The sequence below is a fragment of the Hesperophylax consimilis genome, chromosome 29 (assembly GCF_061612785.1).
Source record: "Hesperophylax consimilis isolate HC1 chromosome 29, BYU_Hcon_1.0, whole genome shotgun sequence".
NCBI classification, from domain to species: Eukaryota; Metazoa; Arthropoda; class Insecta; order Trichoptera; family Limnephilidae; genus Hesperophylax; species Hesperophylax consimilis.
The window spans coordinates 4,370,324-4,384,911 of record NC_142864.1 but is presented as its reverse complement, the minus strand read 5'-3'; the positions used below and the strand labels follow the sequence as shown (position 1 = coordinate 4,384,911).

At 35.1% G+C, this 14,588-nt stretch overlaps 1 protein-coding gene across 1 annotated transcript in view; it reads right to left on the bottom strand.

The window, feature by feature from the left end:
• LOC149409787 (calcium-dependent secretion activator-like) overlaps positions 1–14,588 on the bottom strand; it is a 162,583-nt gene that overhangs the window by 20,822 nt on the left and 127,173 nt on the right. Inside the window, exons 4-7 of the mRNA XM_089649068.1 lie at positions 12,949–13,024; positions 8,714–8,881; positions 7,674–7,849; positions 5,526–5,611 (exon numbers count right to left, since the gene is read on the bottom strand). Coding sequence (XP_089505194.1) covers positions 5,526–5,611; positions 7,674–7,849; positions 8,714–8,881; positions 12,949–13,024 — 506 coding nt within the window. The remainder of the gene's footprint in view (positions 1–5,525; positions 5,612–7,673; positions 7,850–8,713; positions 8,882–12,948; positions 13,025–14,588) is intronic.

The window sequence follows — 14,588 nt, the reverse complement described above, 5'->3', positions numbered from 1 at the left end:
AAAAATTCTCGACTGCCGAAACTTGCAGTCCTTTTGATAGATTCCCAATCTTAACAAAAGGATTGCGATCTTTAGAGCCCTGGCGTAGGTGAGAGTGCTGTCCTTGTTCTACCGGTATGTCAATGAAAGATGCTCCGAGGTACTAGCGTAATTGATCCCTTCATCCCGGTGTACAAACGGTGTCTCAACATTTGTACACCATTGAAATTTATCAGATGAGAGCGTGGCCGTTTCTAGAACTCCTTCTTGAATTCAACTCAAACGATTTGCCGGCTTCTGTGGTTCCTTCCTCTTGAAGGGTCTTGAAGAGACCCATGTTCACTCTGTACTCTAAAGGACCTTCTGAGTGGGGTTTATGTAAACAAAAGACGTCTACACTGAAACTAAATGCTGTAAACTACATTAAAAGGATAAACGCTTGCAACAAGGTTTCACTTCTGCATGCATAAACACACAATCTACACATCTTTTCTGATATGTAGATGAACACTGTAACACTGAGGAAGCGCAATGAGACGTGATAACCCAAAAATGAATTAAATTTCCAAAACAGACAAGATATGGCAACAACATTCCCCTTCATTCCATTTATTTTCAAAGTTGCTTGACAAGCTCAAAAGCTCACCGGCTTAAACTTTAAACTTTTTATAACCTCTTCTAATTTTATTGTCCTTATTTGTATTATTTTAGTTTTTTGAGAATTCTCTAACGTTATTAAACTGAATATGGATATACAATACTGATTTATTTTCAATAACATCTGGAAAAAGCAACAATTATATGACACTTCAAATAATCTAAATATTTTATTGTTTGTTTCAAGGGTTTTAAAATTTGTTAGGAGCTTTTTTCAACTGTTTGTTTTAAAATAAGAGTATATCACTTACCAAAAACTAAAAATGGGAGAAATACAGACATCAAAACAATATTAAATTGGATTCATGAAAATTGTCGGAAAACAGTTTATCATTATTTATTTAAAGACCAGAATTTTAATCAAATTACATCGCAGGTTTACGAACTTTGGTTTCGAAAAAACTAAAAATTTACCAGCAGTAAAATTAATGTGTGTTTAAAAGTTTAGATCAATATTGTGGTTTTGTAATTTATGTTCTGAAATGTAATGTTATTTCTGACCTGCTGATTATGTTATTTAATGTTGTCAAAAGGTTTGTTAGTAGAATACAAAACAAAAAACAAACTACTTGTAACTTTACGATTGTGTTTTCAAGATTTCTTATTTTTGGCTTTCTGAAAACAATCACATTTGTTCAAGAAAAGCAAAGTTATAATATTTTTTCTAAAGCTAGAAAGGTTTATTGTATACTCATGATTATTTTTTAAAAGTATACATTTGTTAAATTCTGATAGTATAGTTGATTCAACACAATCGTAAAATCAATACAAACAATCATGCAACAGAAAACAGACAACATAAACATAACAAAAATATTGTAGAATCTATACATCAATTTATACTTACACTCTTGGTTTTTAGATTTTTGATATATCACTATTCAAATTGTAACAAAAACCCTTATTTGGCGGTCAATCAACAAGGGCACTAGGGTCTTAATTAAATAATGGCACTCGTAGACGAATTAAAACTTTATAAAATACAAACAATATTGCTAATCTAGGCAACACTAATTTCACAGCGTTTGTTAATTATTTTACAAAACTTTTTGACATATTTAACGTAAAACATTGTCCCTCGAAAAACACATATCAAATTTAATGTTGGTCACGTTGGTCATCTGCCCATTCTCATGAATTACACCTCAAACGGGTTGTCACTGCGGTTCCAGTTCCAGTTACCAGATGTTATGTGAAACTTAACCCTTCAGGCATCTGCCGTATTGTGTGTTATGTTTAAATATAAAAATAGAATTTAATAATAAATAAAAAAATATTATTTGGATGATAATAGCGCCGTTTTTGGTCAAAATCGCCTCAAGGGCTCCAATATGGAGAAGGGCGGAAAAGATATTCTAGGAGAAGTGATTTTTTTCCCATGCGGGGGGGTAGGGTAGGGAACCGGTTCCTCCAGAAATTCAAAGTCACGTGACTACAATTTTTCTCTTTTCAAAGATAAATAATTTCCACGATTCCAGTGACAACAAGGGAACAAGGGTCTCCGGTTTTTATCGATTTCGTACTGTTACTGAGCCAGTACCAACGGTCTTACTTACAGAGGCGGATTTGCAGTCTTGGCCGCCCTAGGCCCTAAGGCCCCAGACCATGTAGCCGCCCCTTTCTCAGTACCCATCATATTGACCAGGAGTATCCAAACTTTTCAGTAAGTTCCTAGCCTGCCATTTTCCTGCCATTATCATTCATGGTTCATGGGGTGAGATTTGTCCAGGTCTTGGCGGCGGATACGTCTGCCCACCTGCTGCGTGGCGGGCCGGATCGAGAGAGACTGGGTGAGGGAGGCCTTTTGACCTTTCCAGCCGGACTATCTTGACCCATCGCCTTGCACCGCAGTTGGAGGGATGTATTCACACGTATGTCACTCCTGGACACACTAATCCCCAGATTCCTACCCACCCCTCATACATTTTCCTTTTCAGAACTTCTTATCTTGTCACGATTGGCCGCCCCTAATATCTGGCCGCCCTAGGCCCGGGCCTACATAGGCCTAAGGGCAAATCCGCCTCTGCTTACTTAATAAATAAATCTACTTCATGACAGCTAAAAGTACTGAGAACTTTGTTGTGGATGCACTATCATTGTATTAATTTAGTAATCAATTAATTAGTTTTACAATTCAAACATTAATTTCATGCTAGAGAAAAATCACTATCTAGTGGTGCAGTTTTGCGAGTGGATAGGAAAATATTATTTATGAACTTGTTACAGTCAGAAAAGTTTGACAAATATGGTGACAAATGTTATTAAAATAAATAGGGTTAGATTAATTTGTTAGTCAGATCTTGCAAATATGAAAAGAAGATTCCTATCTCAGCCGGACCATTAATATTATTATTTTTATGGAATATTATATTATTTCGTAATAATAAAAAATCAGTCCATAAAAAGAAAAGATTTTTTACTAAAAAAGATCTGTCTGATAGATATTAAAAAATGTAGATGTATTAAAAAAATAGTTTGATTAAGTATTGTCGAAAACTCTACCAAGCGAGCCAAATCCCGATTGGATAAGACCGACATTTATTGGGTATATTAACTGCTGTAATGTCATCTAATTTCAGATAAATGCGTATATTTCCGCGTGTGGGGGCGTATTGCAAAATGCATTGTCATCGAAAACGAGTCAATCTGTCGAGTTTCAGCTCGATCAGATGTCGGGAAGTTTGTTAATTTCTACTTCCAAGATTTGCATTTATTCGCGTAAACAAAAGATTAGAATAATAAAATAATGTGATTTTAGAATAATAAAATAAAGTGGTTTTAGAATAATACAATAATGTGATTTTACGATAATAAAATAATGTGGTTTTAGGATAATAAAATAATGTGATTTTAGGATAATAAAATAATGTGGTTTTAGGATAATAAAATAATGTGGTTTTAGGATAATAAAATTGTGTGAAAAACAGTGACATAAATGATACTCTGTGAATTAGTTAGTAAAGTGAAGATTTCAAATAAAAAAATAACAAAAAATTAAGTAATATCTGGCAGAAAAGCGAAACAACAAATAACTAAATTGTTTAAAGTAAGCCGAATAAAATGAGAGAAAAAAAGGTTAGTTTTCGAAAGACATGATCTGTTCTTACCTGTTATCCCTGTTGGACGTATGGTGTATTAAGTGAGTGCAAGGGAGATAGATAGACACATTTAACACCCAGCATACAGACACATATAACAAGCCAAACAAATATAATTGGGCACTCAAGGGCAGTTTTATCTTCCACACCAGCTTTTTAATTAATAACTTTACTTAAAATCTTAAATTGTTGAAATGGTACTTTTAAAAAACCACAAAGTGTAAAACACATAGTCACTTTTATTGAATCCACCCTAGACAACCAAACTCATCAAGTGAAATTTAAAAAATGTCAATAAACGTTCACATGTGACGAACACTAAAAATTAATCAAAATGTTGTATTAAGTTTTATAAAATTGCTCCAAAACCATCACAGTTATTTGATAATTCAACTATTTGATGTATTAAAAATTAGGGTGGATCGGAAAAAGTTGCTTGCTGCAATCTTGACTATGTGATTTACACACTTCTGTGATTGTTCACTAAAGAATAGTTTGTTTGGATTTTTAAGCTGATGTGGATTTTAAAATTAGTAGCAACAACAATACCGAGCTAGGATAGATGTTTTATGAGGACATGTTGACAGAATGGTTAGGATTTCATTATGTAGGCATTTCTTAGTCAATTTAGGCCACGGACTGACTGTCTATTTCTTTTAATATAGATTTATAAAAACAAGTAATGTTATTTTAAAAAGTAAATTGAAAGTTTATGAAATAGACAAATCGGATAAAATTCATGATTGAATTATGAAAATAATACATTTTGAAGATTCTATGTTTGAATGTACACTTTTTAAACACTATGGAATATCCCACAGGATTGAATAACTAAATTAATTTATGGAAAGTCATATATGATGGTTTTTAAAAGTATTTGTGAAAGTTATGACAGGCATGTAAGCAAAAATCACTAACTCCATTTTCGACAAAATTGAGATTTTAATGTCATTATTGCATAAAAATAGAATGCCAAAAGGTCATTTTCTACATCTATTAAGTTTTATTTTTTAAAATATTAGATATTGTCTAATGATTTAAAAATCATTTTCAGTGACGTCTTTAACAAGTGAAGATCACTTTCGGAGATAATCATATTTTTGTATCATTTAATAAATACGTTTTTATAAAAAAATATGGCTGCAAAAAATTCATTTACTTTCCAAATAATATTTATAAAATCTTTGTTAAAATAATATGTATCGTCTTAAATAAAAAAATAAAAACTAAATTACTATTTAGATTAAAGTTTAATGTACAAAATGACAAATAAAATAAATAAATATCTGTAAAACTTTAGCAAATTAACTGTGATTTTCAAAGAACTGGGTTTTTGGAGTTAGTAACTTCTGCTTGCACGACCACGATTTTATGTTTCAAATAGAAATATTCAAAGTAAATAGATTTCTTCTCATTGAGAACACATAGTTTTAAAACCACTAAAAAAAGTCCTCGTATAATTGTTGATAAACAGAGTTTGACAAATTTCATGTTAAACTTGTGTCAAGTTTAAAATAGTTTTGCAACACTTCTTGTTCTTGAAAGCTTAATATGTTAATTGCACTTCAAATTTTTGTAATTAAGTGAATAGTTTAGGTATTATAATGACGTAATTTAGTGAGACATTCCATGTCAGTATTGTTTTTGAATTTGATTTTGAAAGTAAGTAGTTAGAGCGATCCTATGTTTTTGATATTTGGGTATTGTGGCAGAGGGATAGTAAGATACACAAGGAAACCAAATATCTATTTGATGCAACATTTATCACCTGCGAACCATCTTTCTACTTACCAGTTCCTTTCAAAATACAATCAAACTTGGCTAGCCAAGATGTCAGTACTGTTTCTTTGCTAAGTCCGTCGATTTCTGGGAGCGATCTGCAAATAATAAAAAATCTTATTAATTAGGAAATAGGATTAAGAAAATAAAGAACACGCATAAAGCAAGAAGATGAATAATTTATAAATATATATTTTAAAAGTATGTGTACAATGTGCGTACCGGTACGATCAAGGGAGTTATATGGTTTGGTAGCCCTCTATCCCCCATCCATGAAGAAGGTTACCGTTTTTACCCGAAGGGTGTGCTTTTGAAGATATATGAGCTGGAAGTTTCACTATCTAGAAATTTCTATAACAGTCCAGAACGTTCGAGAGTATTCGAGAGCATTCCATAACATTCCAGAACATCCCGAAACATTCTGAAATGTTGTGGAATGTTCGGGAATAGTCTGGAACGATCGAGAACATCCCAAATCGTAATGAGATAAAAACGGGATTATAGGCCGTTTTCTGATAAACTTTTGTTAAGTTCGTAATCGTGACAATACGTTGGTATCTCTAAATAGCATAAAACAAAGTCACTATCCGCATCTGTCTGTTTGTGCGCTTAGTTCTTCTAAACTATGCAATGGAGTTTGATAGGGTTTTCACTATCATTTAGAGAATTTCTTCCGGAAGGTTTATATATATAATACATGGATATTATATTTATTGACAGTAGAGAAAAGTCGAGCAACGCTGGGTCCATGTCAGCTACACCATAAATATATTTGAAACTAGCTGAGGAGTTATCCATAGGAGATAGACATATACCGTCAGGGACTTTTCTGTAGGCCTTTTTAAAATGTACAATTCCGTATTACATTATTTTAATGTATCTCATAAGGTTTAGCCAGCGTTGGCAATGAAAGATCCCGAAAAAATATTTTTTACGATTTGATCGTAAAACATCGACTTTTCTCTACTTTCTATAAATGTAATATGCGTGAATTATATACACAAACCTTATTATTTAGAGATTTTAAGGAAGATCCCAAGAAGAATCTTTGGAGATGCGCCAAAAATTTTATCTCGCAGGCAACGTGCCACCATGACCTATTTATACCAAATGTTTGAAGAGCAGTCAATGACTGGATTCATAAATCTGGGATTACTTCGCTGGCTACCTTTGGATCTATCCTAATGACTTTATTTTTGGGTATACTCGAAATTAACCACTTAAGGGTCAGAAGAGATGTAATGTGTACATCTCTTTTGCTGCGCATTTCTCGCAAAACTCGCAAAAATCTTGAAGCATTCATTTCTATGTTCCCAGTGGCATTTCTACATCTCCGTCACCGACAGCATAGATTATTTAGCAGGACTAAATTGATTATTTAGCAGGAAAAAATCATTAATCATCTCTCTATAGCGCAATCCATTCACCGTAACTGTTGCTCCAGCCTCATTTTCGAAAAAGTACGGTCCCCTGACTCCGCCGGACCATTAACCGCACCAAACAGTCACACGATGAGGATAGAGAGGCTCTTCAACAATAACTCTTGGGTTTTCCGAGCTCCAGATGCGACAATTTTGCTTGTTGACGAAGCCACCGAGGTGGAAATGGGCCTCATCACTCAAGATGATTTGCATTTGATTCACTCAAGTGAATTTTAATAATTTCAATGCGTTGTTGAAGCGTGTATCGTTCCATTTTTATTAATGGCGTAGTTTCTACTTGTCAAATGTTAAAAAATGACAGCTTCAAAAGTAACATCTACCGAAATAGCGGGCTATTCAAAATAACACCTTTTATTGGAAAACCCTGTATTTAGCATGATTTGACATGTAGCAAGAACGGAAGTTAGCCGACCACCAAAGACGACTATGGCTGAAGTTTTCGGGCACGTATAAGCCATATCACTTCAAGAGGAATGGGTTAACAAAAGAGTTAGGCACCATATTATTAAAATTGAGTATCGTAGTTTTACGCCTGGTTTGTAGGCCTTAATCTGTGAATTGAGTCAAGTAAGTCGAAGTGTGAATGATCTCCGACGTGGAATCGATTAGGCAGCTCATTCGATACCTATGTACCAAGTTCCAATCAGAAAACTACGGTTTAGAGCCAGAAAAGACAGTTAATAATCACCAGTAAAAAAATCCACTAAACAATGTATACCTGATCCTCTTTTCAATATTGTTCTTGAAGACCTCTCTGAAGTCGTAGTGGCTGCAGGCTCCAGACCGCACCATATCCTGGATCCTGTCAGACTTTAGGAACACGTCGTGGTAACTCTGCACCGCGTTCTGGAAGGCCTCATCGGCCAGGATTTGAGTCTCTCCTTTCAAAAAAGCCTGCAATCATAGACATCCAAATTAATAGACCCGCCCTGACATTAAGTTTGGGTATCATTTCGACTAGAGGCATATTTTCGTCACCAGGAGGGTTCGAGAACGCTTTGAATAAACTTTGACATCAGTCGTACACGTACATTAACCACCGAAGAGCGTACATTGAAATAACCAGACAATGCGCAGAGAAGTTAAGTTCGTTAAAATCAGGCAAAGGTTTTGAGCGCTGTCCGTTGTGGTTCGTTTTCAGGATCTGAATGTTCGTTCTTAAACGAATCGCCTGGCGTAGCGAAATTTGAGTGAGGTAGGTTAATAAAATTGAGTGAGGTAGGTTAATTTAACACATTTATAAAAGTGTCTAACCAAATAATGTAACAAAATATAATTTTCTTTAAACAATGCGGTTCTTTTGCAAAAATGATACAGTTTTTTTTGGTTAAGTATTTACGTAGCCAACAACTTGTGTGCCTTTGTAGAAAAGACTAGTAACTCGTTGGCAGATTTCATTTTCGAGGACATTTTCATTAATTATTCCTATCATTACATTAAATATATATAATTTTAATAATTTCATCATTTTAAATACTATCTAAAACGTCATATTCCAAAATGATTCCAACTGGCTACAACGTCATTATGACAAATACGCCACTGTCTGGTAAGACGGCTGTCACCAACTTCGGCCGGCGTGACGTCGACGATGCCGAATTCACAAATAAAAACGAACATGTTTTGGGGGCAGATCGAAAATTGCACATTTTAAATGGTTATAGAAAATGAATTATCAACAAAAAAATTATATTTAAAAAACAGTGAAAATACCCTATTGAGATTTTTCGTCTCTTTAAGGTGATAATGACATATTACCTGAAACCTGGCTTGAATAGTTTCTAGTTGGTGTGGTGTGACTTTTGTGTGCCTTCTGGTCATGTCAGTTGGTTGCTTGGCGTTGAAGGGGTACGCTATACAGCGCGACACAAACACATACAGTTGTAACCTTCGCTTCCTTTCTTCTTCTACTCGTTCTGCCCTTTCCTGGAACATCACAATAAAAATATGATCATTATAGCCTTTAAGAACAAGGATCGTACAAAATGTGTCTCTGCCAGAGGCGGATTAACTGTTGAGAGCGCCCTAGGCAAGCACCTCATCGGCGCCCCTCTAGCGACCACATATTATAAATTTTAACAAGTACCTAAAGTAGCCGAATTTGTAGTTAGGTGGGTTTTACGTGAAAATAAAAATTTCGTGGGAGGGGGGGGGGGGGTGGCTAGAGAATTGGCTAGAGAATTGTTTAAAATTGATGTTTTTACGTGAAAATTATGTTTTTAACTTGACTCTGAAGTAGCCCGACCGGTCGCCTTTTAGATTTTTTCAGCGCCGATTCTCGTTCTGAAATCTGAGTAGCCTAAATGGCGATATATCGTTGGCAACACTGCCAGTTATCTTTTTTTTACATACCAAGTTTCATCACAATCGGTTCAGTAGTTTTTTTGCATGAAGAAGTAACATATACCTATACAAACACACACATATACACTTTCGCAGTTATAATATTAATAGGGATAATTAATAAAACATAAAAAATTTAAATGATCAATTATTTATGTAAAGGAATAAGTACTCACTAATAAGTACCTACCTAGAAATGCCTAGGATCCCTTTGTGTTTAAATTACGAATTTTATTTTATGCACTTTTCAAATGTCACTTATGTGTTGTCTTGGTTACACTTAAACAGCATTTATTTATGAACAGCATTGTGTACTCGCTATGTGGCTGACTGAGTGACTAATAAAAATAATGTAATGTTTTAATATAAAAAAGGACGACAAATAAACTTTAAATGTCGTTTCTTTGTACTTCAGAGCAACGCATTGTTTTATTTGTCTTATAAAACGATATTTTTAGTGAAGAAAAATGGAAAAGTTACGATTCACATTTACAGTGTTAGCAGCATTGGGTGGAAAAACCGGTGTGAACTGCATAACTTCAATCGAGTCACCCGATGAACATTTATTTGATATTCCTGATGATTTGAAACTTGCAAGAAAACACACCGCCATAACAACTACGGACGTTTTTACTAAAATTCAGAATTCTCTAAAGAAAAAACATCAAACACGGAAAATATTTATTAACCGGTATTTCAATGGAAGATGCTCCAAGGAACTAGCATCATTGATCCCCTCGGTACCGGTGCATAGTCGGGAAACACACCAAACGCGCGCCCAACATATGTACACGGTTGACATTTATCATGTGACAAATGTCAAACGGGTTGCTTCTACGACTCGTTATTGTATTCAACAGCTCGGCTGTGGAACGATTTGCCGGGCTCTGTGTTTCCTCCTTCCTACAACGTGGGTCTCTTCAAGACCCACGTTCACTCCTTCCTCTCCTCAAAAAGACCCTCCACACAGCATCTTCAAAAATGACAGAGGCCCTGAGGGAAATTATTTTCCTCAGAGCCTCTTGTGTTGGGTTAATGTAAAAAAAATATAGGAATTACCTTAACTTTTCAGTTTTAACTTTAAGTTTTAATTTTAACTAAATTTGAGGAAAATTTACTTAGATGAAGGTGGGAATTTACAATTTGGTGAACAATACCTGGACGAAATTAAACATGATACGAGACTTTCTGAAAATAATAATAGTAAGGGTAGTGAAAATAAAAATCTAGGAAAAACAGCAGAAAGATTTTTACTCGAAAAGTTTTCAGGAAAAACATCAAGTGTTAACCAATGGATCAATGATTTATTTATTTATTGTTTGAAACACTTACAGAGTGTTAACTTATTAAATTATTACATTAATATTATTGCGTGGGAATGTGCACAGATATTAACACTCCAATTAAAAATGTTCACAGCATGCGTAAACAAGGTTCAGTTGTTACTAGGCGAAGATGCTAGTAGTGAGAAAAAACAGAAATAATAATAATCAAAAAGAAATATAAAACATGAATATAAAACACGAATATATATATTTTGATTTTTTTCTTCTTTTTCCTTAGCCTTCCTTTTATAAGCTGCACCACTAGGTTTCTTCTTCAATTCACTCATTATTTGGGTAATGAACTAAAACGCAATGTACTATTAATTCACACAAATACCGCTGCGAGTACGTAATCAATAGAAGCGCGCGTAACCGGCGACATCCAAGCTGAAAGTGATGAGTGTGACTGTCACCCCGTCATCCGTTCGGAAGTCCGGTGCCGGCCGCTTAGCCCCTGCCCCCGCTGCGCCCTTTGCCCTGCAATCTAGCAACGCCCGCGAACGAATCCACGAGCGAGCGGTCTTCTATTAAAAAATCATGCGATGGAGGCATGGAGGAATAATCAAGAAGGCGAGTATGCTTTGGAAGCTCTGCATCTCTACAGAAGTAAATAATCTTTTATATTGTGTAAGCAGGTGCATACTTACTTACAAAATTAAGTTTATATATATATATTTTTTTTAATTCTAGGGGCGCCCGCCGGCGCCCCTTTGTAACTGGCGCCCCTAGGCACGTGCCTACGTTGCCTTAGGGTTAATCCGCCACTGGTCTCTGCCATAGATCACATGAAATAGTTCATCAACCGAAGCGGTTCGTTATGTTTGGTGACTTAACATGGGTTCGTGGATTGAGGTTTGTCCAAATCTTTGCGGCAGATGTGTTGCAGCAGTCTTGAATTCTACAGCAGTAGGAGAGATAAATTCAAACGTCCGTCACTATTGGATACACTGATCACCAGATCTATTCGTACCTTCTTTCTTCTTAGAACTTCCTGTCCCCAAAAATACCCTACACACAACAGCCCCAAAGATGACAGGTCCTGAGTGTAGTTGTTTCCATCAGAGATGTGCTTTATTTCAAATAAATCCATTTCAAATGGAAATGCAAAATGCAAAATGGGTATTTTGCATTTTGCATTTTAAATGCTTTTCTAAAAACCATTTTGCATTTTAAATGCTTTTCTCAATGCATTTTCCATTTTAAATGCTTTTTTGCAACATTCTTCCTGTTATCTCCACTCATCTTTTTATCATAGGCCCCGTATATCAGTCGGTCCTCAACCTCGCTATGAGAGATAATTTACGTCTGTCAAGTTGCTACTTGGTAGGAGCCCTGGCAATTAAGAGATACCATTAAAAAAATACAGATTCAAATAGTGAACACGGGGCCATGATGCTGTTATATAAAATTTTAGATAGCAGTTTCTATTTTTTACGTTGCCAATATTAGTCCCGAGCAAATTTTTTATTCTACTGTTAGGCACATGTTCATCAAATGCAATACTTGTCTTCCGAGTTCAGCACCAGTTGAATTTCTCTTTTCAAATGGAGGTATAATCATGAGACCTCATAGAAGAAAGATGAGTGATGATGTTTTTGAGAAGCTCGTTCTTCTAAAATCTAATAATGGCTAAGGCTACATAATACCTACATAATATAGACTATATATTGGTTTTCTCAAAGTTGTATTATTTTATCTGTGGGTTTTCTAGTGCGCCTGCTTGGAGTTTTTTGTGACAATCTATGGTCAAATAATGGGTGCGCACTAGAAAACAACATTTTATATTGTCTGATTGTCTCACTGTCCTGTATTTCTTTATTGTTCACTGGTGGATGTCCCCTCATTAGAGAGTTACTACACAAATGATGATGGCCTTAAGAAAAAATCATTAAAAATGACAATATTTAGTTAATAATAGATTCTATTATATTCCACTCAAATACAATTGTTTTTTACACAGGACATATCAGTATGTATGATTTGTTATTCCACAAGTTGTTCTACATTGATGTCCATTATTAAATGACAAAGTTGTTTAAAAATTCAATAATTATTTTGAACCTGAGAAACCATTTTGCATTTTCAATGCATTTTGAAAATAGGTATTTTGCATTTTGCATTTGAAATGCTTTTCTAAAAACCATTTTGCATTTTGCATTTTCAAATGGAAAAGTTATGACCCATTTCCATTTTGCATTTCAAATGGTTTTGGGTACCCATTTTGCACATCTCTGGTTTCCATCAGGGTCTTCTGGGTAAATTTAATGTTAATGTACGATTGATTCGATAGATGTTTGATGTGAATAGTGGTTGGTAGTTTGTTACCTGAGGATCTTGGCTGTCTTTGTCTGATTGGCTGGCTGCAGAAGGGCTGGGCGAGGGAGCCAGAGGCTGTGGACCTCTGTTGCTGGAAAAAGTCACTATTGTTTCAATCACGAAATTATAGCAAGTTACCAAATACCAAAAATAGTCCTTAATGCACGCGAGAATTTTTAAAAATAAAGATAATCTTTCCTGGGTTACGAATAACCTGACAATATTTGGAAATCTCCTACTACCACCACAGTAAGCGGAAAATGTTGATTTTGTTATGGTGAATGACTTAGCCAGCCGAGGAATTGAGCACACTACGCCTGGTAAGACCCAAACGCGATATCAACTCAGTCACCGACTGGTCTAAACTTTACATTTCAAAGTTACTTTCTCTAGTTTTACTGGGACTGGACTAGACTAGACGATCTGGGTTCGGGTCAAGTTGGTATGAGATCAATAACAATTGATTATCTCCAGGCGGACGCACTTGAGATAACCGTGAACTTCACGACAATTTCGTAGAACTGAATAACCTAGCAAGGTCGTTACAGAGCAAAGGGTATTTTATAACTACGACGACAACACCCCAAGTGCGGATTTGAACAATTGTGTCAAATCCTAACCCTGTCATTTTTAACCCACCGGGAACCACCGGAGAAGTATATCATAAAACAATTACATAGGTGGGAGTTAACAGGTGCAAATTTACATTGGTATTTTGACATGAAAATTATAATTTTCACATACGAAACAGTACAAAATAGAAAAGTAATCATAATTATAAGTTTCACATACAAAACAGTACACAAATAGAAAAAGGGAGGTTAAATAGAACAAAAAAGAAGAAACAAAAAAGGAAACTGACAGGGATATACACATAAGCAAATTATTAGATATTTAAAAATGATACCGAGTTGTGTGTGTGTGTTTGTTTTTCAATTATTTCTGTTTTCATATTAATTTATGGAGAGGGAAGTTGATTTACATATAAATTTAATTTAAATCGGCAAATTTAATAACTATACGAAGGATTACAGTCGAGTTTAGACTTAAAAGAGATGAGAGGCAATTTTGGAAAAGACTTGATAGAAGAGATGATATTTGTTTAGAGAGGGAAACCAAAAAACATGTGATCCAAAGTTCCTACTTCAAAACCACACAAAGTACAATCTGTATTTAAATTTAAAGAAAGGTGAAAAGGGAGGGAATAGTCCTTTGTATTGAAGCATAGCAGGCTCTCTTGGATTGACTAGCAATGTGCCAATACTCTGCACAAACATTGCGGGATCTATCTTTGAGGATGGAACGAAATGTCAGATAGGGGATGGTGGTTTATGATTATAAGGGTAACAATAGGGTTGAATGCTCCTTGTTTTAAAAATAAATTCGCACTGACATGTTACATTATTCGCTTTGCCAACATGTCCAGGAATCTAAATCAGAGTTTCTCCACAGCTTTGAATGGAGGCTATCAGCACTCGAACAAGGCAAACAAAGTAATTTTGACATAAAATTTTTGGGGGCAACTGAAAGAGTCAGCGAGGACCTGGGAATCTTCAAAATTATTTGAGAGATGCAATTATAGAAATGCAATGAATGAAATATTCGGTGTTTCATTGGAAGAATTTTCCGGGGGTCTTTCCGGGACAACG